This window comes from Thalassophryne amazonica, chromosome 11 (genome assembly GCF_902500255.1).
Source record: "Thalassophryne amazonica chromosome 11, fThaAma1.1, whole genome shotgun sequence".
In the NCBI taxonomy this organism is placed as follows: domain Eukaryota; kingdom Metazoa; phylum Chordata; class Actinopteri; order Batrachoidiformes; family Batrachoididae; genus Thalassophryne; species Thalassophryne amazonica.
This window is the reverse complement of record NC_047113.1, coordinates 67,027,340-67,053,666: the sequence shown is the minus strand read 5'-3', so window position 1 is coordinate 67,053,666 and position 26,327 is coordinate 67,027,340. Positions and strand designations below refer to the sequence as shown.

Genomic DNA, 26,327 nt, shown 5'->3' with positions numbered 1-26,327 from the left:
ACCTATTTTCTGTTGACACAAATGCAATCACAGTTGCGCTCACACGTCTTCTGCCACACGATGCTCAGTTGACAGCCTCACTGGGAATTAATCACATGCAAAGCTATTTTTGGCAGCTTCATTAATGTGAAATGAACATGAAGTTCAGCCTGACATAAAAAGGAATCCACAGTGAATACAAACCTGTCACTTGCTGACTAAATATCAAATTACTAGGACGGTCTTAAGAGAAACTCACTTTTAGCGCCGGGGCCGGGACTTGTAGTAGCTTCTGTTCAGCCTGAAAATCAAAAGGAAAGATTAGAGCTGAAGTTCCTGTGAGTAAAGGGAGAGGAAAATTCTTAATAATGATTCTGATGACCTTCTTGTGAAGTGGTCTCCAGCTGCAGTTAACCGAGAGTCACTGGCTATGATCTGTCTTGCCACTGTAGCTGCTTGGCTAACCGAGGCGGGGGGGATCATTAGGTTTGTGGTGTGCCAATCTATCGTACTGTATCGGGGCCAACCTGCAAGTTTTACAATGCAGGAGTATTCAGTGAGATGCAGTTCCCAGCCTTTGTTTGTTTGTCTGTCATAAACTGCTGGAGGTGTGTTGTTATAACCCAGGGGTAGGCAACCTGTTCCAGAAAGAGCCATGAGGGTGCAGGTTTTCTTTGCAGCCACTGACTCCACCAGGTGATTTTACTGATTAATATCACTTTGAGCAGATGGAATCAGTTAATCAGTGAAATCACCTGGTGGAGTCAGTGGCTGCAAAGAAAACCTGCACCCTCATGGCTCTTTCTGGAACAGGTTGCCTACCCCTGTTATAACCCCACAGCATTCAGACAGACCAATCAATAGGTGTTTTGACCTTTAACACATGTAGCACACAACAGGAGATCATCCATGTAGACATCTTGTTCACCACCTGGAAGACTCCATTTGGTTTAGTAAGGGGAGATGCCTGATGAGAGCGTGCATGAGACAGGACACGATGCAAAAAGTGAATTGTAAATAGCTTTTGCCATTCCTTGAATTCATTTGACAGATTCAGTGGGAGCCATGAAGCTCCATTCCCATGTCCACGACTGTCCGCAAATTTAATGAATCATTAGGTTTGAACAGAGAACATCCATGATTTAGCGCCATTAAGACTATCAGCACTCTAGTAACCAGTGTTGGAGGCATCAAGGCTGATTTTTTTTATGCCTTGGCCTCTGCCTCGCTGTGTAATCAGGCCCGGATCCAGACCGGTTTGGACCGATGCAGTTGCATCAGTCAAATTTTTTTGCGCATTGTTCGTCATCGGTAAAAAAAAAAAAATCTTGAATAATCCCGAATAGTGCAGAACATGTCCCCGTGGTGAACACAGCTTTTCGGTGGTTTTCATGTCAACCTATAGTCCGTAAAGTATACGGATTTTTCCAAGTTTCAGAGTCATACGGACGTACAAATAAAGTCGGATATTCAGAGTTTGGTCTGCAGCGGCTCTGTAATCAACCGTTTCTGCAGCGCGACTCCACTTTGAAGCCGTGAACCATTGAAGCAATTCTTCAATCCACTAGCTCATTGGTTCTTTGATTCGCGGCTCTTCAGAAACGGCAAGTCCACTTCTTAACCCCTCTCAAAGCCATTAAAATACAGTGAGTCACTTTTGTGTGGATTAAAGTCACTAACTGGGACTCTTGTCTTTGTTGCAGTCAAGAAATGAGAATCGTCCTCCGTTCCGTTGTCACAGCTTCAAACGCTGTGCGTCTCTCAGCCGAGACAGAGTCCAGTTGGAATTAATAACTTCAAATCAAATTTCCGCTTTAAATAAAATGACACCTCTTTCCAAACGTTGTAATACAGACAAGAAACTACAATCGACTCAAACGTTTTTTTTCCTCCCAAAATGTGACGTGCTGTATTTCTTTACAAATTACATCCTGAAGTGAAGCAAAGCAGCTGCAAGAGCTCAGCTCAGATGTATGTAAAATCAAATCAAATGTATTAATTTATATAGCGCCAATTCACCATGAAATTTTCTCAAGGCGCTTCACACAATATTATAATATTATCCACTAGTGGACACCTGGCACCTGTGCTTCACACAGACTCGTTAGCAGACTTTTAATGAGCCTTTCATTGGATTCAGTTGTGTTGGAACAGGGAGACAACTACAACCCCTGGCAAAAATTATGGAATCACCGGCCTCGGAGGATGTTCATTCAGTTGTTTAATTTTGTAGAAAAAAAAGCAGATCACAGACATGACACAAAACTAAAGTCATTTCAAATGGCAACTTTCTGGCTTTAAGAAACACTATAAGAAATCAACAAAAAAAGATTGTGACAGTCAGTAACGGTTACTTTTTTAGACCAAGCAGAGGAAAAAAATATGGAATCACTCAATTCTGAGGAATAAATTATGGAATCACCCTGTAAATTTCCATCCCCCAAACTAAAACCTGCATCAAATCAGATCTGCTCGTTGACATTGACCCTATGCCATGACATTGATCCTGTGTGTCTTTTTGCAAGGAACGTTTTCACAGTTTTTGCTCTTTGGCAAGATGCATTATCATCTTGAAAAATGATTTCATCATCCCCAAACATCCTTTCAATTGTCTAAAATATCAACGTAAACTTGTGCATTTATTGATGATGTAATGACAGCCATCTCCCCAGTGCCTTTACCTGACATGCAGCCCCATATCATCAATGACTGTGGAAATTTAGATGTTCTCTTCAGGCAATCATCTTTATAAATCTCATTGGAACGGCACCAAACAAAAGTTCCAGCATCATCACCTTGCCCAATGCAGATTTGAGATTCATCACTGAATATCACTTTCATCCAGTCATCCACAGTCCACGATTGCTTTTCCTTAGCCCATTGTAACCTTGTTTATTCTGTTTAGGTGTTAATGATGGCTTTCGTTTAGCTTTTCTGTATTTAAATCCCATTTCCTTTAGGCGGTTTCTTACAGTTCAGTCATAGACGTTGACTCCAGTTTCCTCCCATTCGTTCCTCATTTGTTTTGTTGTGCATTTTTGGATTTTTGAGACATATTGCTTTAAGTTTTCTGTCTTGACGCTTTGATGTCTTCCTTGGTCTACCAGTATGTTTGCCTTTAACAACCTTCCCATGTTTTTTGTATTTGGTCCTGAGTTTAGACACAGCTGACTGTGAACAACCAACATCTTTTGCAACATTGCATGATGATTTACTCTCTTTTAAGAGTTTGATAATCCTCTCCTTTGTTTCAACTGACATCTCTCGTGTTGGAGCCATGATTCATGTCAGTCCACTTGGTGCAACAGCTCTCCAAGGTGTGATCACTCCTTTTTAGATGCAGACTAATGAGCAGATCTGATATGATGCAGGTGTTAGTTTTGGGAATGAAAATTTACAGGGTGATTCCATAATTTTTTCCTCAGAATTGAGTGATTCCATATTTTTTTCCTCTGCTTGGTCTAAAAAAGTAACCGTTACTGACTGCCATAATCTTTTTTTCTTGATTTCTTATAGTGTTTCTTAAAGCCAGAAAGTTGCCATTTGAAATGACTTTAGTTTTGTGTCATGTGTGTGATCTGCTTTTTTTCTACAAAATTAAACAACTGAATGAACATCCTCCGAGGCCGGTGATTCCATAATTTTTGCCAGGGGTTGTAAGAGTGTCAGGAAGGTAGATCTTGAGGACTGCACTAGGGCACCCCTGGTCTACGTGAATGGGCTGTGGCAACTATGATAGATTTTGTATAATACTTGGACTCAGCATTGAGTTGTTGTGACTTGGTCTTGGCCTTGGTGTCGGGGGAGGTGGACTCAAGTACAAGACTATTTAATAAGACTGTCACACAAATATCCAAGAATGATCAGGATTGCCTTCAAGATGGCAGCAAGGCCAAACAAAACTGCAAGATGGCAGCATGAGAATTTGTAAAAGAAAATCGGCAGACTGTTACACAGCAGAGACATGAAAAGACAAAGCGACTGAACTAAAGTGAGGTGGTGTTCCTCTCTGTCTCAGAGGCGGTTGGTTCACTGAGAGGATTTATCATCCAGAAATAGAAGCATTTCCAAAGCAGATACAGTTGTCTTTCATTTCTTTGTGCCTGTATGTTTTATTTTTGTGGTCATAGTGTTACACAGTGCACTCCAAACCACCAGATGCAACCTTGTGGCTTTGTCTAGGATGGTTTTATTCGTAGTCATTCTACTAAAATGTGCAGATAAAAGTGTTATTTTGCAAATTTCAAATGAGACCACAGTGCAATGCGGATTTATTATAAAAGAACTGTGTTTTTAAACTGACATGGTAATTAAAAGCAATTTTCATTGACAGCATGAAAGCACACCTTAATCATGATAATCATTTTTAAATTGCAGTGAGCATAATTTGTTTTAGAATTATTATTGCGTTTTCACTTATTGAGGGTGAAGTTCCAGTGCAGTGAAAGCAGGGAGGGGCTTAAAGGCAACTGCCCCAGCTTTACAACTACAATCGAGCTGAATGCAGGCCATTGTTGGAGTTCCGACATGCTATGGAACCAGCAGACCATGGAACACTCCCTGCCCAGCCCCCAGTAATGGCCTAGACTCTGGAACACTGCACCAGTTTGATGCTTGCTGAGGGGTTTCCACCCTCAGGGAGAGTTTCATGTGTCATTTGGCTTTGGTTTAAACAGCTTTCCTCAAAGCAACTAAAAGCAGTTCTTGATCCCATGGTGGCAAAACTGTCCCCTGTGGTCAATAACAGACACAGTGCCCAGTAGCCATACGACCGTACAGTCATTAGCCACAGTTTGATCTATAGTGAGCCAGTTTAGGAGGTACAGGTGCGGCACGGCAGACCCGTTTCCCCTTACAGAACAGCTGAGTCCCAGTCGCCATACTATTGTGAAGGACAGTTTATAACATACCATGCTAATTTAAATCAAGGTATAACTTTCCATCACATACTGCCAGGTGTCCACTAGTGGATAATATTACCTGAATTCAGACATTTGAAGCCACATTGAGAAAATATTGCCGTTTTCATCCCTTTCAATATTTTTTTCCTTTTTTTTTTTTTTTTTTTGCCAAACTTTCATTTTTAAATCACCATATTTCCTCAAAGCGCCTTTATTTGGATTCATATTCAACTAAACTGGATGAACACCAGAATGAGAGACAAAAGAAAAACAGAGATGATTAATGAGATAAAAGAACAGGAGAGGCCAAATATTTTAGAGATAATGGAAAATATTAAGGGTGTAAATGAAAACATGGTCAGAGCCTATTGTGTGAACCTATAGCCGATAAAATTGTAAGAAAGAAAATTAGTTTGAGCAGAGAGGCTGATAAAGACAAGTGTGTTGAGACAGAACAGAATGGTGGAGAGTGTGTTTGGAGTCAGAGAAGGCAGAAAAAAAACAAAAGCTCTTTGTTGTGGTGGTTTCCCTGGTTCCGGATGGCTCCGCTTCACTGTGTCCCAGTGTAGTTGTTTGTCCTAGTTTCTCATCAAGTGTGTATTTATACAATGGCAGCATGTAATACTGTAATGCTCCCGTCAGATTTTCTGGAAAATATTAGCACGGTTCATCTTGATATGATACAACTTGAAGCCATTTTTGAATGTTTTAGCCTTTTTACTACCAGTATATATACATAAAACATGCTGAAACAGCTGCAAAATAAAGGTGGTTATCATATACCTATAAAAGATACGCCAATATGATTGGATAAAACACTAAAGAATAAATAGCAATACACCCTTGTGATATTTTTCACGGATGGGTAATATTTTTCATACCACCCGAGTAAAACCCACAAAATGAATGTCGCCTTGGTAATCAGCCAATCTGGACAGCGGAGTGGCGCCACGACGAAGAGGTGCGGTCAGAGGAACTGTGAAATACTGGTGAGTCACTATTAATAATTTCTTACGTGTCTAACCTCATAGGTTGATCGTTAAAATTAAATTTGTTAGTTCTAAAAGCCATCATAATTATTTATAGGAAAACGTTCTATTTTTTTTCTACTAAGGTTTGAACTTTGAGTGTTTACACAGGAGAGAAAAGTGAGAAAATGTTAATGCCTGTTTGAGAAAAGTGTATAAAGTGTGTAGTGAGGGGTTTTACAGCCTTAAAACATCTATAATAATTGTAAAAAATAACGCTGACTTCTTCGCGGATTTCGCCTATTGCGGGTTATTTTTAGAACGTAATTCCCGCGATAAACGAGGGACCACTGTATATGATAAAATCGTTATCAAGTTGTTTACCAATATGGCTTTTTACACCCTTCAAATCAAATCAAATTTCAAATTTATTAATTTATATAGCGCCAATTCACGATGAAATCGTCTCAAGGCGCTTCACACAACATAAAAAAACAACAACTTTCAAACACAATAAAAAGACGACCATAAAAGAAAGACAACCATAAAAGAATACAAAAATAAAAACATCATAACACTAATGACAAAACAGGGAAAACAAATGAGTCTTTAAACGTGACTTAAAAATCTCCACAGTATCCGACTGCCGAATGTGTGCCGGGAGATCGTTCCACAGAGCTGGGGCACGGTAGGAGAAAGCTCTGTGACCGGCAGACTTTTTATTCACCCTGGGAACACACAGAAGTCCTGCACCCTGAGAACACAGGGCCCGAGCTGGTACATAGGGGCTTACCAGGTCAGCCAGATAGGGAGGTGCAAGTCCATGAACAATTTGATAAACTAATAATAGTACTTTAAAATCCGATCTTTCAGGAACAGGAACCCAGTGCAGGGACGCCAAAACGAGCGTAATGTGGTCAAACTTTCTGCTTTGTGTCAAAAGTCTGGCAGCAGTATTTTGAACCAGTTGAAGACCCCTAATCCTGGACTGCGGTAAGCCAGAAAATAGAGCAATACAGTAGTCCAGTCTAGAAGAGACAAATGCATGAATCAAAGTCTCAACATCAGCCATAGACAGGATGGGACGAATCTTCGCATTTCGCAAATGGAAGAAAGCAGTCCTCGTAATGTCTCTAATGTGGAGATCAAAGGACAATGTAGGATCAAAAATTACTCCAAGGTTCCTCACTTTATCCGCATAATGTATAACACACGAACCTAAGCTAAGTGCTAGCTGATGAAATTGATGCCGATACCTCACTGGACCAAGAACCATAACTTCAGTCTTATCAGAATTCAAAAGCAGGAAGTTACTAGACATCCAACTTCTTACTGATACAAGGCAATCTTACAAAGATTTTATGTGAATGAGATTACCAGCAGTTAATGGCATGTACAATTGAGTGTCAGCACCATAGCAATGAAAGGGAATCCCAAAGCGCCGCAGTATATTCCCAAGGGGTGCTATATAAAGGGAAAAAAGCAGGGGGCCTAAAACGGATCCCTGCGGAACACCAAACTTCATGTCCCTACGATTAGAGGAGGTGCCATTACACAATACACAGTAAGAACGACTGGACAGGTATGACGTCAACCATGCAAGAGCAGTTCCAGCAATCCCAAAGTGATTCTCCAGCCTATTGAGTAAAATATGATGATCCACAGTATCAAACGTAGCACTAAGATCCAGCAGCACCAAGACTGTAGTGGTATCTGAGTCCATTGCTTGCAAAAGGTCATTCACTATTTTAGTAAGTGTTGTCTCTGTGGAGTGATATTTTCTAAAAGCAGACTGCAGTGGCTCAAAAAGATTATTCTCAGTGAGGTACTCCATGAGCTGTCGCGAAACCACTTTTTCCAGGATTTTAGAACACAATGGTAGTTTTGATATCGGCCTATAATTCTTCAGTACACTATGGTCGAGAATGGATTTCTTAAGTAATGGTTTAATCACTGCAGACTTGAAACATTTAGGAACAGATCCAGATGTTAATGAGAGATTTATAATTTCCAGCACAGTTGGTCCAAGAATGGGCCACAGGTCCTTAAACAGTTTTGTTGGTATAGGATCAAGTAAACAGGTTGTGCTTTTAGTAGACGTCATGAGCTTCGTCAGTGCGCCTAGCGAGATACCATCAAACTCTGTAAATCTGGGTAACACCTCAGTGGGCGCATCCACCTCCATAGCAATATGCAGTGGTTGGACCAAAGCCTGCTGAGATATGCTCAACCTAATATCCTCAATTTTCTTCTCGAAATAGTCCAAGAAGTCCTGTGCTGAAAAGGGAGAGTGAATAACGGGTGGCTGTCCATGAATGAGAAATGCTACAGTTTCAAACAAAAACTTTGAGTTATGCTTGTTTTTATTGATCAAATCAGAATAATAGGCATACTTTGTAGCCAGTAGTGCCTGCTTATAATCTAAGACAGCATCACGCCATGCAAGGTGGAACACCTCTAATTTAGAACTACGCCATTTCTGTTCCAAACCTCGAGCCTTCTGCCTAAGGTCACGCAAGTAACCATTGAACCAAGGTGACTGTGCCTTGGGAAGGCGTGGCCTTAAAAGAGGAGGCGCAACCTTATCCAGTGTAGCCTTGAGCGCTGAATTCAAGCCATCCGCAAGACTATCCACTGATTGAATATTCTCCAACCCTGAAGCCAAAATTTCAGGCAGTCTGGCTTCAAGTTCAGTCATAGTTGAGGGATTAATGCGTCGCCGCAGAAATAGACAAGGCTTTCGGTCCACTAAACGCGGCAACATAAATGCACACCTACTAAATGAGTGGTCAGAGACCACCGAGGCAAGAGGCAAAATGTCAATGTTCGTGACAGCAAAGCCACGTGTGAGAACCAAATCAAGGGTATTTCCACTAATGTGCGTTGAATCCTGAATGCATTGCTGGAATCCCAAAGCATCCACAAGTTACATAAATGACTTGCAAAGGGGATCAGAGGGCTTATTTATATGAATGTTAAAGTCACCAATAATCAAAATGTTGTCCGCACTAGCTGACAGGCTAGAGATGAACGCACCAAATTCATCTAAGAATTCAGAAAATGGGCCGGGAGGCCTATAAACAGTGACAAAATAGCATGACTGATTTCCATACTTCTGACCCTGACAATATGTAGCATCATGAGCAGAGCGGAGAGTCAGATGCTCAAACGAATTATATTTATGACCCCCAACAGTCAAGAAGGTAAACCTGGATTTGTAAATGAATGCAACACCCCCGCCTTGCTTTGCACCACGAGACATGTGACCAAATGTGTACCCTGGTGGGCAGGCCTCATTCAGAGGAAGAACAGCTGTGGGTTTGAGCCAGGTTTCACATAACCCAATCATGTCCAAGTGATGATCCATAATTAGATCGTTGATCAACAGGGATTTTGAGGACAGTGATCTGATGTTAATGAGACCCAAACTGAAGACATCTGTCAGTTTGACAGACTGACATCTTTGAATAGGCCTGAGTAGCTTAAAATCCACTCCACGTTTTCCATCCAGTGCCCGGAGAGCGTCAGAAACCGCTGTCGTCACCAGTGATGCCGGTAACGCGTTACTCTAATCTGACCACTTTTTTTAGTAATGAGTAATCTAACGCGTTAATCTTTCCAAATCAGTAACCAGATTAAAGTTACTTCTCCATGTCACTGTGCGTTACTATTATTTTTCATTGTGGGTTGATAGCAGCATTAAACTTGGTCTGTGGGCAGGAGGTCGGGGTTCGACTGAACTGCCCACTTTCAGCGAGCTGTGAGCTTTTCATCCACGTTTTTTTGCAGCTGCTCGACTCGTCCTCACCTCTTAAAGCGCGGTGATCAGCACACCTGCACTGAGCTTTACAAAGACATTTTTATACTTTTTTCCCTCCTTTATTTAGAATTCTGAGCTGAGCCGCTCCGTATCGTCTCGTTAAAAACAGCTGATCCTCCGTGACGCGTCAACAGCTAACGCTATTTTCCACTCAAATGCACCTAAACTCTCTTTCTGAGGACCACATGATGTGAAAATGCAATAAAACTTTCTTACCTGTAAATCTGTTCCTATTTTCTGCATAAATAAATGTTATCCATTCTTTGTGCTCAAACGCCAAAGCAGGGGCGAATCCAGATGGAATGGGGGCGTGGGGCAGGGATGTGCCCCCCCACAACACCCCTAGATTAAAGGTCCAGTTTTGAAGCCGTTTTTTTACTACAACTACTAATACTACTTAAAATAATAATAATTTCGACAAGTAAAATGTTTAGAGAGAATTTAAATGTTAGAAAAATGTTAGAAAGAATTTAGTAGTTACATTTATAAACAATGTAGGTTAGAAACTGCAAGTTTTACTGTTACAGTGCTGTCAACAGTTAAATATGAGGTCAAGAAAGAGGTCTTTATTTTACTTTTTATAAAACAAGTATTTATTTTCATTGAAGTCAAGAAAGGGTGACTATAAAGTGAGTTTTGGCAAAAGAGGTATCATTGTCATGTTGACGTGGGTTGTTGTCGGCAGCTGGGGAAAGTAACTAAAAAGTAACTAGTAATCTAACTTAGTTACTTTTACAATTGAGTAATCAGTAAAGTAAGTAAGTTACTTTTTCAAGGAGTAATCAGTAATTGGATTATTTTTTCAAAGTAACTGTGGCAACACTGGTCGTCACATCAGGACTACAAGTCCCAGAAGCTGCAGCGCTCTGTTGACATGGGCGCCGAGCGCCGATGCGCTCAGCTGACCAGATAACCCCAGTCCGACCCAGTCCAATGGAACACAAACTTTCTCCGGGAGCCTCTGTGGACGCAGTGAGGCCGGCGGAGCAAACCAAGCTCTCTGATAGCGAGAATGTCCCGAGGGACATTGTTGTTCAGGCTCCGTAGCTCAGCTGCAGAGTAGCTTAGCATCGCACTAGCCGAGGGAGTGAAGTGCGGCGTCATACAGCACAGAAAAGGCACTAAACAATCAAAAATGGTTAAAAATGCACACTGAAGGACCAAGAACCACGTCAACTACATACCCAAAGATAAAAAACAATTATACTCAAGCCACTAAAAACCAAGGTACAAATGAGAAAACTGGAGAAAAACCAGAGGAGCGGCGAACACACAACGCCAGTCTCAGTAAGAGCACTAGATCTGCAACCTTCAGAAAACCATACAACATTTATCATTTATAGGTATATGATAAAGGCCTCAGGGTATATGGTTTTCTGAAGGGTGTAACAAGCCATATTCACTGGTGAACAACTTGATAACTGATAATATTATATTTCCTTCAAGCGACTTTAGCTTAAATTCATGTTAGCAACCAAGCTTGCTAGCAAGTTAGCTAGCCTAGCCAAGCTGCTATGGTCACAAAGCCTGATAGCAAGAAGAATAGACAATAAAAATACACATTTCCTAAATGCAATGAAGTACAAGTACATATTTTTGTTAACTCGTTATTTCACTTATCTTTTATGTGACACACTTTGAGGAGGCAGTCATAGCACTTGTTTTTATCATTGAGAATCCACACTTAGAAAATTATGTTTTGCTGTGTTTTACTTATAATATGAATTCTGTCCAGATGTGATGTACATTATCTTTGCTAACTCTGAACTTATCAAACAGCTAGTGACCATGCAAGTGTGCTACAAACCAGTCAGCCTAGCATAAATGCTCAAGTGTTTACCAAGCTAGTTAGCTTGACCAGCTGGCATGTAGTTATAAATAAAGCTTGTTTTTGTTTATCTAGGGTTGTTTTTTTTTTTTTAGTCATGTAGTCTGATGTGTTCTTAAATTTGCTGTTAAGGTCAGGAGTTAGTTGTGATATGTTCGATATTTTGGAGCTTAACGTCACACCAACATTGCTATTTCGTCGTTTCTTCCTATTAACAAGGACACATTAATTTAGTAGCTGTTGAACATTTTTGAGAGTTTCAAATGTCTAAAGAATCAGAGCCCATGGATGAGAAAGGTTTATAAGGTCCTAAATTACTTTTAAGTCCGGCCTACAAAATGTGTTTTTCTAATTTTGAATATTCCCTGTATTTATTTGTTTATTTATTTATTTTAACTTAGTTTTGTTGTTGTTGTTGTTACTGTAATAACATATTCTCATGAAGTGGTTCTCATAATATCATCCAAAAACTTACGTATTATATTTTGTGCATAATCATAAAAATAACCATTAGGATGCATTTGTCATTCAGTATTCAGAAGCAACAGACTGAGTTAGAATCAGCTATACTAAAATACAAAATGGACAAAATGAGCAAAATGGAGCCTGATAATCATGAAATGGGGGTAAAATGTAACGAACTGAAGCAGACTGACCCAGACTAATGCCAAATATGTTTAAATTAAGTACTTTTATTTAATTTTTTTTGTGAAATGTGGTGAAATGGAGCAAAATAGGGACTGATAATTATGAAATGGGGGTAAGATGTAATGAAATGGAGCAGACTGACCCAGACTGACTCCAAATATGATTAAATTAAGTGCCTTTATTTAATTTTTTAGTGAAATGGGCACTGGTAATCACAAGATGGGGTAAAATGTAATGAAATGGAGCAGACTGACCCAGACTGACTCCAAATATGATTAAATTAAGTGCTTTATTTAATTTTTTGTGAAATGGGCACTGGTAATCACAAAATAGGGGTAAAATGTAATGAAATGGAGCAGTCTGACCCAGTGGCTGAAGTTTCATCTCTTGAACACCAGATGGCGCACCTGCCCGAGTACATGTACTGAGCGCATCTCACAAAAAACAAACACCAAACAATTAAATAAAAGTACTTATTTGGAGTCAGTCTGGGCCGGTCTGCTCCATTTCTTTACAGTTTGCCCCCATTTCATGATTATCAGTCACTCTGTTTCGTATTTTCATTTGGCTCGGTTAGAAGAACAATAAGAGGAATATCTGGCCTTTTTGGGGAGCCGGGGGGATGTCACCTGGACTCCCAACTAACAATTATAGGGGGTATGTACAAGTTTTTGTGAATTACTTTTTGTATTTGTTATTACAAATGCTTTGTGAGGATAACATGAGCAAAATTTGAAAAAAAAAAATTACCATTTTAGTTCACATTTTAAAATTTAAAAAATGGCAGCAAAGTGCAACAATCAACACTAAACACATTCAACGGCTACAAGACCAGAATATGTTTGAAACCTAAAACTAAGGTTGATGTGTAGCAGACAACATAACAGTTATGTGTGTGCGTGTTGTGAGAACTAATCATAAACTGAAGAGAAAGTTCAGAACAATGCAGTTCAATGCAGAACAGTTTGTCAGTTTTCCAAGGGACTTGATTTGAAACATCAATGCCTTCTATTTTAATTCAGGATTAAGCAGTGACAGAAGCCATACTCGACATTTGCATGTAATAATACTGCCAGCAGATCTACAGCTGGTAAAGATTCAGCCTGATAAATTTCCGAGTCCTTTTTTGTGTCTTCATTTCATTAATACTCTTCATGAATGGGATTTTTATTTATTTATTGTATTTTCTGTGTATAAACAGACAAGTTTGAATGTGTAGAAATATCTGCAGTATAATGCAGTTTAGATCAGAATGGATTAACAGGATTATACAGACAAAGGGGAACTTCAAGAATAGTGCTGATTACCCAGAGGGCTGTAAAAAGCTTTGGCTAGGCCCTGCAGTGGCGGAATTTGGTTTATTCTCAAAAAGCAGCTAAATGCGAATGTTAGTTTTATGGAGGATGTGACACAGAAAAATAAGCTAGAGATAAACAAACCAGAAACAAACATTCCAGACAATAATTTAATTCAGTTGTACCCAATTTAAACCAACACACAGCACAGTGTACGTGTCAATGCTACTGTCTGGTTGCCACTTGCACCTGTATTCTTTAACCCTCTGGGGTTCAAGGGCATTTTTTGGACAGTTCACTCACCTGGCATAAATGTATTATTATCAGTGTTGCCACAGTTACTTTGAAAAAGTAATCCAATTACTGATTACTGATTACTCCTTGAAAAAGTAACTTAGTTACTTTACTGATTACTCAATTGTAAAAGTAACTAAGTTAGATTACTAGTTACTTTTTTAGTTACTCTTCCCAGCTGTCGACAACAACCCTCTGCCACCTCAACATGACAGTGATACCTGTTTTGCCAAAATTCACTTTATAGTCACCCTTTCTTGACTTCAATGAAAATAAATACTTGTTTTATAAAAAGTAAAATAAAGACCTCTTTCTTGACCTCATATTTAACTGTTGACAGCACTGTAACAGTAAAACTACAGTAAAACTACAGTAAAACCTACATTTTTTATAAATGTAACTATTAAATTCTAACATTTAAATTCTCTCTAAACATTTTACTTGTCGAAATTATTATTATTTTAAGTAGTATTAGTAGTTGTAGTAAAAAAACGGCTTCAAAACTGGACCTTTAATCTAGGGGTGTTGTGAGGGGGGCACATCCTTGCCCCACGCCCCCATTCCATCTGGATTCGCCCCTGCTTTGGCGTTTGAGCACAAAGAATGGATTACATTTATTTATGCAGAAAACATGACCAGATTTACAGGTAAGAAAGTTTTATTGCGTTTTCACATCATGTGGTCCTCAGAAAGAGAGTTTAGGTGCATTTGAGTGGAAAATAGTGTTAGTTGTTGACACGTCGCGGAGGATCAGCTGTTTTTAATGACCAGATACAGAGCGGCTCAGCTCAGAATTCTAAATAAAGGAGGAAAAAAAGTATAAAAATGTCTTTGTAAAGCTCAGTGCAGGTGTGCTGATCACCGCGCTTTAAGAGGTGAGGACGAGTCGAGCAGCTGCAAAAAAACGCGGATGAAAAGCTCACAGCTCGCTTAAAGTGGGCAGTTCAGTCGAACCCCGACCTCCTGCCCACGGACCAAGTTTAATGCTGCTGTCGACCCACATTGTAAAAATAATAGTAACGCACAGTGACTTGGAGAAGTAACTTTAATCTGATTACTGATTTGGAAAGATTAACACGTTAGATTACTCGTTACTAAAAAAAAGTGGTCAGATTAGAGTAACACGTTACTAAGTAACGCGTTACCGGCATCACTGATTATTATTGCTGTTAACAGCTCTCCCTGCATCCCACAGTCAAGTTTTATGTCTCTTTTTTTTCAGGACAACCTGTGCTTTCAGAATATATATGGTTTTGTTGTGTTTTATAAGTGTAATAAAGGTTTACAATCAAAAATAGGCAAGGAAAAAATAAAGCGAAAAATAATTTTTCACACACATTTATTCAAAACACACAGCAAACTATAATAAACAACTGTTTTGACACTTTATAAAGGTAATTTGAGTCTTGTGTGAAAGACTGTACAACAAAAAGGTTCAAACAATAAACACAAATGCACATTTTGAACAATATATACAAAATGGTCTATGCGTTTTTTTGTTGTTGTTTTTTTGTCTTCATGGTCAAAGCAACAGAGTTATCCAGTAACATTCACATGCAAACTAGTGGAGTAATCCTGATAGTTACACACTCTTTGTTTGAGCACGTGAGATTGTCATCAGAGGCTCTCCATCTGCTCCGTCTGCTTTCAGTGATCACTGTGCGTAATGGCGCAGGGCACATTTGGGGCCCAATAGTATGTACTCATTGGAGCACCCAGGGGGCTATTCAAACAGGCCAACTAGTAACATATCACTCCTGAAAAGGATCTTTGGCTTTTCATGTGTGTTGAATCTGCCCTACGATTGGATTTTGGAAAACCATGTAACGGTGAACCAATTCCAATTGGACACTCACATTGCGCATGTCATCACACAGCTTCTATGAGGAGTACAAAGATGGCCGATGGCTGGCTCGAAAGTTCGTGGAGTTAACTTTTCAGCAAAAAGTAAGTTTCTATCTCATATCATTAAAAAATTATTTATAATTTAGTAAAGCTTGGTCTTAGCCGTCGTATACAACGGCGTCGGCCCCAGAGGGTTAAACAGCAAGTGCACCTGCACTCATCTCTGCACCAATGGGCCTGTTGGTGTTAAAATGGTGCAGTGCTGGTGCATTATTATGGTGAAGAAATAGAAAGTGCCTGTGGGATAGATCACCAAAAACCTGACTTAAGCTGAGCATGTTTTTTTTTTTTATTTGTATGCCACAGTATTCAGGTGTATTCAGATACACCTTACACCATGATGCACATTCCCTTTGCTTGTACACACAGGAATGTGCATCAGTATATCAAACTACATAGAATGAATTGAAAACAGAAAAACACTCCTGGGAAAAATGTAAAATGTCAACTTACTGCTTCATTGTTTCACCTCAGGGAGCTTTGGTGACTGTTTTCCACTCACACAGCTTCACACATTTCCAACAGAACCGTTAACTCACCAGAGTTAACTTGAGTTTGAGTAACAGTAAGCTTGAATAGGCTTGAATCTGTCCTGTGAATAGCAAAGCACCAGTTTCCAGTGCACTTTGACTCTTGCACAGATGACAGTTACAATGTGATATGTACAGTATAACATGAATTGCACCAATGTGATTGAAGTAATTCATGTTACACCAAAAACAGCAGCCATGACCAATTAAGAGACAAAATACAATTCCTTTCCACCCTGTGCCTTTCTTTATGCTCAGCTTATGTGCCATATGAATGTCAAAGTGGAGTTGGGTATGCACCACATGCATTTCTACGGCCCACTTCAGACCATACTTTATCTAAACATGCTTTGTTGTGCATCTTGTGCTTACACCAGCGTCTGGGAGAAACGCCATTTTAATCCCATCTGTCTCATACATGTGGCAGTATCCATATTATAATAGCCAAGTGGCCTGTGTGTGCATGCGTGCGTGCATGAATCTTTGATCAGGGACATTTGCTGTTTGGCATGCTTATGTATTTTGGGTCAAGGATAATCGGGGCCAAAACAGAACACTGATAGGACTAATAGTTTTGGAGAAGCTATAAATATTAGCTAACATTGCTAATTACATTTTGGACTCACACACCTTTCCAGCAGGGGGCAGTAAATCATCTTTATATTAAAAGAGTGAGTATAAGTGTGTATAATTGTAAAGATGTTAAAATACATGGCTGACACAAGAAAGTGAAAACACTTACTTCCGTTGTGGTCCATTTAAAAATCAAATGACACCAGGGTTTCTAGTTTGGTGGGCTCAGGGTCTCATCGCTGCTTTTTGCAGATGATGTGGTCCTGTTGGCTGTTGACCATATCAAACGAGCGGTTACTTGGGGAGACTGAGATGAGGAGTGTCACTTGCATTGTGAGAGAACATCAGCTTCAACATTTTGAGATGAAATACTTTTGCAGTCTTAAAGCCTGCGATGGAGTTTGCATTTATGGAGCCTCAACGAGAGCCAACAGGTGGCAGCGCTGGTATTCTCCACAGACGTTGTGAGTGTCTTGAGGCTGGACTTTGTTTTGTCAGATGTTTCTGAATATAATTAGTAGGTAATTACCTCTGCCAACAAAGTCTGAGGAGGCTATGTTTTTGCCCCTGTTTGTTTGTCTGTTTGTTTGTTTGTGAACAGCCTGGAGCCTACAGTGTTTCATGTATTGTTATGAAGTTTTTACTGAAGATTCATATGCTGATAGGCAAGAACTGGTTGCATTTTTAAGGTCATAGGTCAAAGGCCAAAGTCAGGAAAAATATTTAGAAAACTGGGGAAAAAAAATCCCTGTCTTTAACATTGAACAAACTGTCAAAAATTCATAACTGTCAAAAAAAGGTGATGGTATCCTTGATTGACTGACAAAGTTTGATCTAGATCTGATCCAGATTACAGATTTTGTGGCCATTTAAATTTAACATTGAAAACCCCATTTAATGTATATTTTACATTATATCTTAATCAAATGTGCTCCAATCACTGTCATATTTGAAAGTGAGATGCAGACTGGCACTCACTATCAAATGACAAAGTTTGATCCAGATCTGATCCAGATTACAGAGTTTGTGGCCATTTAATTCATGTTATGGATTTACTTGCACCACCAAAATTGGATGGAGGTTCCAATTTTATCCCTGTTTGTCTGTCTTCCAGTTATCAAACAGAAACCAAGTGCCAAAAAGCAATGACAAATTGTGCATAGCAGAGATAACTGATGTTCTGTGAAAATGATCTGAAAAGAATTCAGAAACTGAAAAAGTTGAAAATGAAAACCCTGCCAACACCACCAAACAACTTTGATTCAAGTGCATGAACGAAATCCATATTCCAGAAACCGCTCAATCAATCGAATTTAGCTTTTTGATAAAATGCATATAAGTAAATGTACAGAAGCATGATTCTGTCACACTGCAGTGAAAAAAATTTTGATCTATATTAGTTATTACGCAGTCCAAACTCCTGTGCTGTGCATAAAAAGAAACGGTTAGTAATGTGACTTTGCATGCACTTGTGCTGTGCACCTACAGAAACGCACAGACACATCAGCCCCATTCAGTGCTCACAAACCTCTGATTCATCTCCATCTATCTAAACCTTCCCGCTTGCTTCTGAGCCCCTTCTTTTATTATTCCTTTTTGCGGAATCACATTGCATCATTCGTAAAGATGCTTATTCCAATGACACATTTCTATGAAAGAGACTTACTGTGTGACACAACTTTACCATCATAGACTTTACGATCCATCTTCCAAAATTATTAATTTTTAAAGCATCTGCTCTGAAGTTAAAGCACCCAGGAAAACACACACCCGTGCACGTGAACACGTTTATGCACTCTGTGCTGTCTGTGCTGGAATTCAGTTGGGATGGGAGTGAATCATGGAAACAGATTACTATTATGGGCTGTCATTCCCTTGATGTTGCTCAAGCTAATTAAGCAGCATATTGAGCTACTCCAGTCTGTTTGAGGTTTGCTCGAAACTTACTTTAATGGTCTGCTTTTTGTGCATTTGGTTTGAATACATTTGCAAAGCAAAGGCCTTGGATTATCCAGAGAGGATGTCGGTAATTTCTGTGAACATTAGCAGCCCTGTCGTTGAAACTGCACTAGGAAATAAGTCCCTTGTAGTGTTCAGTACCTCGTAATAGTGTCTTTTTGTGTCCATTCTTGAAATGCATTTCTTTTGTGCAAAAAAAGCATTATCTATTTAAAAAAAAAAAAATTGTTGGTAAATCAAAGACGCAGGAAAAAGTAATGAAAATATGTGGTTATACTACAAAACTGATTTTGCAACTACTACTAATAAGAATTTTTACAATAGTAGGTGCAAATGCACAACTACCTCAGCTACTAATGTAGTTAATGTTAGTAACGTAGCTAATGTATGAGTCAGTCTACAGATTCTTAGTCAGATAGATTATTTTCCTAATGCTTAGCACACTATTTGTTGAAATTGCACAGGAAAACATTGGAACAAAGCCACAGATGATTGAACAATGTCTCAGTGCAACTTCAAAGGTGTTATGAATTCATTTTCTACCACTTGATGTCACAGTTGCATCCTTCCTCGGCCACTCCTCCCCAAACCTCCCAGGAAGGAATGGCATTTGCAACCTTTTAACAACTCTAACAGCTCTGTATGTGGGAAAAGTCAGATGTATGTGGATTCTGATACCAGATGTTCTTGGTCAGAGGCAGTTTTAGGCTCTAAATGTGATTTTTGGACATATTTCTTCATTGTCACAGCTATCTGCCACCTTGAAACAGTTAAACATCAATGCGTCGAGTAAGATAAGACAAAATAAACTTTATTGATCCCACAGCGGGGAAAATCACTTGTTGCAGTACAGTAGTGAAGAAAAAAGATAAATATTTACATTAAAGAAAGGTGACTAAAGTATATTGCAATGTTTGCTAGTGGGTGCATAAATACTGATGTGAACAGATTACGTGAAAAATATAATATAAGTGAGTATAAGTAGTATGCAGTAGTGTTCAGAATAATAGTAGTGCTATGTGACTAAAAAGATTAATCCAGGTTTTGAGTATATTTCTTATTGTTACATGGGAAACAAGGTACCAGTAGATTCAGTAGATTCTCACAAATCCAACAAGACCAAGCATTCATGATATTCACACTCTTAAGGCTATGAAATTGGGCTATTAGTAAAAAAAAAAAGTAGAAAAGGGGGTGTTCACAATAATAATAGCATCTGCTGTTGACGCTACAAACTCAAAACTATTATGTTCAAACTGCTTTTTTAGCAATCCTGTGAATCACTAAACTAGTATTTAGTTGTGTAACCACAGTTTTTCATGATTTCTTCACATCTGCAAGGCATTAATTTTGTTGGTTTGGAACCAAGATTTTTCTCATTTACTAGTGTGCTTGGGGTCATTGTCTTGTTGAAATACCCATTTCAAGGGCACGTCCTCTTCAGCATAAGGCAACATGACCTCTTCAAGTATTTTGACATATCCAAACTGAGCCATGATACCTGGTATGCGATACATAGGCCCAACACCATAGTAGGAGAAACATACCCATATCATGATGCTTGCACCACCATGCGTCACTGTCTTCACTGTGAACTGTGGTTTGAATTCAGAGTTTGGGGGTCGTCTCACAAACTGTCTGCGGCCCTTGGACCCAAAAATAACAGTTTTACTCTCATCAGTCCACAAAATATTCCTCCATTTCTCTTTAGATCAGTTGATGTGTTCTTTGGCAAATTGTAACCTCTTCTGCACATGTATTTTATTTAACAGAGGGACTTTGCGGGGGATTCTTGCAAATAAATTAGGTTCACACAGGCGTCTTCTAACTGTCACAGCACTTACAGGTAACTCCAGACTGTCTTTGATCCTGGAGCTGATCAGTGGGTGAGCCTTTGACATTCTGGTTATTCTTCTATCCATTTTGATGGTTGTTTTCCGTTTTCTTCCACGCATCTCTGTTTTTGTTTTTTTGGGGGTTTTTTTTTTGTCCATTTTAAAGCATTGGAGATCATTGTAGATGAACAGCCTATAAGTTTTTGCACCTGCGTATAAGTTTACCCCTCTCCAATCAACGTTTTAATCAAACTACGCTGTTCTTCTGGACAATGTCTTGAACGTCCCATTTTCCTCAGGCTTTCAAAGAGAAAACTGTATTAGAAACATATTTGATTTGCATTTTAATGTAGTCAGCATTTAAACATGTTGAATAATAATGTTTGTGATCAGTTGACACTTGTTTCTTCCAATCCTTGGAACAGCAGTTCAATCTGAAAGTGAGCTCAGTGGAAGTCATGAATGATGGTGAACACTGACCCCTACTGTTGATGATCTAAAATCACCCTCAGTCACTAAATCAAACCGTGAGTGATGTGAGAGCAGCAGGGTGATGGAGTGAAAACTGAAAGATCATGGTATTTGTCGTGTGTGTGTGCGTGTGTGTGTTTGTGTGTGTGTGCAGGATCGGAGTGCTGTGTGCTTATGCAGCCAATCAGAACCTGAGCTCACAGGTGAAGAACATCAGGAGGCTGGTCAACAGCAACATGAGGGACATGCACATCTTTGTTAATGACACACCGATGGTACGGCACACAGTTTGGTTTGTACACACAAGTGAGCACAAACGTTCAGATTAGGTATAAAGATCTTACTCTGAAAATAAATGCCAAAAAGTGACAAACTGTGGAATAAACATGAGCTGTTATATGTGCATGTATATAATTTTTAAAGGGATTTTTGGATCTTGTTTTTTTTTTTGACCTTTGACCAATCTACCCCAAAATGTAATCACCTCTAGACATCTATAGAAGTAATATTCCCACAAGGTTTGAAGGAAATCCATCCAGCTGCTTTTGAGTTATCTTGTCCAAAGTCACACATGACTGAAAACAAAACCCTGCTGTCGCTGCTTCTCTGGCGTAGACCTATGAGACCTATGAACAGAATACCCTCACCGTCATTAATTTCAGGATGACCTTTTTTCAGTTCATTTGTGGATGTTTTTGAGAATCGTAGAGAGCTGCTTTATTTTGTTGTGATTTTATTCATTTTCTTTTGACTAAAAATGACAGAAACAATGCTTTAGTGTTAAAAAACATGTCAGTGTCTGGAGGGAACTTGTTTGTACCATTCGCTTGTTGCCATACACGAACAAAGCGGAAACATCAGACTTCCTGCTGAGAAAACTCCACGGCGCTGTAACTAAAGCGGCCACATTATTTTAATTAGATGTTTTTAAAACGGTGATTACTGATGTTAGACGCTCGGCCTCTCAGGGGAGGCGATGCACAAGTGTCTGTTACCACTTGTTTTATTTCCAGAGATTTTGCTGTTGTTTGTAACAAATCTGTATTCATGTGGTGTCACTGGATAAACTCTGCTCTGTTTCCAGCAAATTGATTACCTCATATCTCAATACACCACCACCAAGAACAAAGTCATCTACGACCTCGATAGTAAGTACATCCTTTTAGTGCTGTCGCCACTTTTTGTTTTTCACAAAATTGACTAAATTTACTTTGTGTTGAAATCTGCCTACTATATTGTTATTAGAGCCGATACAGGTAATCGATTATAATTAATTTACATCTATTTTGATAACTGACTAAATACTGGAGTAATTTCAGCTTCTTAAATGTTTCAGCTTGTTAAAAGTTGCATTTTCTTTACTCCTCTCTGGCAGTAAACTGAACATCTTTGGATTGTGGACAAAACAAGACGTTTGAAGCCATCATCTTGGGCTCGGGCAAATTTTAGATAGACGTTTTCTCCATTTCTGACATTTTATGGACCGAACGACTAATCAGTTAATTGAGAAAATAAGCAATCGATTAACCAAATATGAAAAGTCCATTAATTTTTGTTGTATATTGCTGAAATTACAGTAGCAGGAAACAAAAAGTTTGCATCTAATTTTTGTTGGTGTCCTGATTTTGATCATCTGCCATTTGTGCCCCTGGTACAACTGGCTTTGCAAGCAAAATTGGAAACCACTGCATTCAATCATAAATTTAGATTACTGAATGCAGGATGGAGAGAATGTGCAGCTAAAACCGTAATAATAAGGCGTTACATGTTTTGTTCTTGTTTTCCTTCTGTTGACCTGGTGTGTTTTCCACAGATATAGGCCCATTATTGGGTGGAAAGATACGTGAGCAGTTAAATAAGGAGGTGCACCCCGCCCTGGATAGAGTGCTGGATATGGCCGGAGGTACGGCCGCTCTCTTTACAATTCGATTTTGTTTTGTGTTCGGATGCACTCACTGTGACTGAACAGTGTAATTATGTAAAATGTCAAAATGAAACATGACCATCATGTGGATACAGTTTCATCAGCGCTGTCTCATGTATTGACAACTGTTTTTGAAAATTGAATGAACTTTGTAATAACTGTTCATACCCCCCCCCCCCCCAATCTTTTTTTATTAAGTGAAAATTGTGAAAACCATCAAAGGTAACTGCATCTGGACCCCTTGACCCTTAACCTCATGACCTTTGTTGGTTAAACCAACACTGGTTTAACCTCAAAACCAGTGTTGGCTTTGTGATTTGTTTGTCAGTGATCTTCCTTGAACCCTTAAACTAAGAACCACATGTACTGAACTAAAGGACTTAGTTTTTCTAAATGATAACTGCATCTGGACAACCCATGACCCCCTTGACCCTTAACCTTGTGACCTTTGGCACCAGTATTGGTTTTGTGATTTGTTCCCTGGTGGTCTTCCTTGAACCTTTGGACAGCCGTTAATGAACAACAGTACTTTTGTTGTTGTTGTATTGTTTTTGGTTTAGATGATAACTGCACTGTGTAATTGGTGTCTTATGGGATCCCTGTTTGTTTAATGACGGAGGTAGAAAATCACTTCTTCCTGGAAGCTGGAGTAAACATTTCTCCTTGTAGTGACAAGCTGTAGTGGCCTCAGTGCAAGCATGAAAGGAAGCTGACCCCTTCCATGAAAATGTGTTTTCCAACAGATGTTGTTGTTGTACACTATAATAGCTTCAATACTATGAGAGTTGATTTAACACTATAATAGAATAAATTTACCATGATAAGAAAGTTGACTTCACACTGTAAGATTGTTGATTTAACATATAGTAAGTTCTTTCTGCAGCTCCCCTTTGTCTTGAATTTTACACTGTAATAGTCCATTTAACACTGTAAGGCAGTACATTTAACACTATAATAGAGTAAATTTAAGATGATAAGAAAGTTAGCCTCACACTATACAGTTGTTGATTTAACATATAGTCAGTTCTTTCTGCAGCTCCCTTTTGCTTGTTTAGATTTGATACTATAATAGTTCACTTAATACTATAAGAGAGTTAATTTAACACTATAATAGAGTAAATTTAGCATGATAAGAAAGTTGACCTCACACTATAAGATTGTTGATTTTAACATATAGTAAGTTCTTTCTCTGTTTCCCTGTTTCCTTGAATTTAACACTGTAATAGTCCATTTAACACTATAAGAAAGTTGATTTAACACTATAATAGAGTAAATTTAAGATGATAAGAAAGTTGGCCTCACACTCTATATGGTTGTTGATTTAACATATAGTCAGTTCTTTCTGCAGCTCCCTTTTGCTTGCTTGGATTTTATACTATAATAGTTCACTTAATACTATAAGAGTGTTAATTTAACACTTTAATAGAGTAAATTTAGCATGATAAGAAAGTTGACCTCACACTACAAAATTGTTGATTTTAACATATAGTAAGTTCTTAATCCGTTTCCCCTTTTCCTTGAATTTACCACTATAATAGTCCATTTAACACGATAAGAAAGCTGATTTAACATTATAATAGAGTAAATTTAAGATGATAAAATAGTTAGCCTCACACTGTACGGTTATTGATTCAACATATAGTAAGTTTTTTCTGCAGCTCCCTTCTTTCTTGAATTTGACACTGTAATAGTCCATTTAACACTGTAAGATAGTACATTTAACACTATAATAGAGTAAATTTCATCTAATTTACTGATTTATTTATTACAATTTACTAATTTTAACACTATAAGAAAGTTGATTTAATACCATAATAGAGTTGATATAACACTATATTAAAGTACATTTAAAACTATACAAGTCAATTTAACACTATAACAGTGTTATGTGGGCCGCTGAAGAGGAGGTACTGCTGGCCCACCACCACCAGAGGGCGCCCTGCTTGGAGTGCGGGCTCCAAGCATGAGAGGGCGCCAGACCCAGAAGAAGTGACAGCTGTCACTCATCGCACCAGCTGTCACTCATCATCATCACCATAAAGGCCGGACTGCAACTCCACCTCCTCGCCGAGAAATCGACTACCATTGAAAAGGTAATTTCTCTGCTGACAGACACTTTGTGTGTATAACCTGAACTTCTGTTGCAGCCGTTTTCCTGGAGTGTTGCCTTGTCTGAGGGATTGGCGTTTGGTGTGACAGCGACGGCTTCGCCTCACACCCCAACCCAGATAAGTGGTTAAACCAGGAGCTGCACAAGTGTGTGATTGGAGGTGGAGGAGCTCCCTCCTAACTGTGTATGGACTGTGGATTACTGAGTGTGCGGACTCACACTCATACATCTTATCTCTGCTTTCTGCCAGCAGTACCAGGGTCGACAGCCGAAGAAAGAGGCCACCTGGGGACTCGGGACTTGGCGGCTCCGGTGTTCTTCAGACCGTTGGTGGTGGAAGCTGTGTGGGACACGGCTTCTCTCTCGTCGGGGGTCTTCTATCTTCGAGCCTGCCCACACGTCACCTGGTGTTAATTGACTGTGCAAATTTCTGTAGATTTAGTTGTGTATTATCACAACATTAAATTGTTACTTTTTGGCTTACTCATTGTCCGTTCATTTGCGCCCCCTGTTGTGGGTCCGTGCTACGACACCTTCCCAACACACTACATTTTACAGTATTATAGAGTTGATTTAAGGCTATTTAGAGTGGGACCATACTTGCAGTCAGTTTTACTTTGCAAAAGTAAATGTATTTGTTTGTTTGTTTATTTGTTTTGTTGTTGTTGTTGTTTTAATTTAGGTCATCCTTTAATTGTTTTTCATACACACAATTGCCCAGTGCAGTTTTATGTTCAAAATGCTACCATAAACATGCACATGGACGCCTTCTTCTTCTCCGTTTGTGTTTCCCCCTTGTGATGTGAACGTACCTTCCTATGTGTGACCAGTGGTGTTATTCAAACTATTTATATCTAACTGTCTTTGGGAATCCGGTCCCTGTACGACCGCAGCAGGAGCTTGGTTCGCATTGCTGGTAGTAAGTCAAACCTGTTTCCAGTGCACGTTGGCCTCTGCCAGGGCTGCCCTTTGTCACCGGTTCTGTTCATTATTTTTATGGACAGAATTTCTAGGTGCAGGCAGGGTGTAGAGGGGATCTGGTTTGGGAACCAGAGAATCTCGTCTCTGCTGTTTGCGGACAATGTGGTTCTGTTGGCTTCGTCAAATCAGGACCTTCAGCGTGCACTGGGGCAGTTTGGAGCCGAGTGTGAAGCGTCCGGGATGAAAATCAGCACCTCCAAATCCGAGGCCATGGTTCTCGACCGGAAAAAGGTGCTTTGCCCTCTTCAGGTCGGTGGAGTGTCCTTGCCTCAAGTGGAGGAGTTTAAGTATCTCGGGGTCTTCTTC

The 26,327-nt window shown here is 39.3% G+C and overlaps 1 protein-coding gene across 12 annotated transcripts in view; it reads left to right on the top strand.

Annotated features, from left to right (window-relative positions):
* prom1a (prominin 1a) overlaps nt 1–26,327 on the top strand; it is a 252,412-nt gene that overhangs the window by 149,069 nt on the left and 77,016 nt on the right. For all 12 annotated transcript variants that reach the window (XM_034182040.1, XM_034182049.1, XM_034182045.1 and 9 more), the window contains 3 exons: nt 21,161–21,281; nt 22,091–22,154; nt 22,820–22,909. In XM_034182040.1, the coding sequence (XP_034037931.1) occupies nt 21,161–21,281; nt 22,091–22,154; nt 22,820–22,909 (275 nt within the window). The remainder of the gene's footprint in view (nt 1–21,160; nt 21,282–22,090; nt 22,155–22,819; nt 22,910–26,327) is intronic.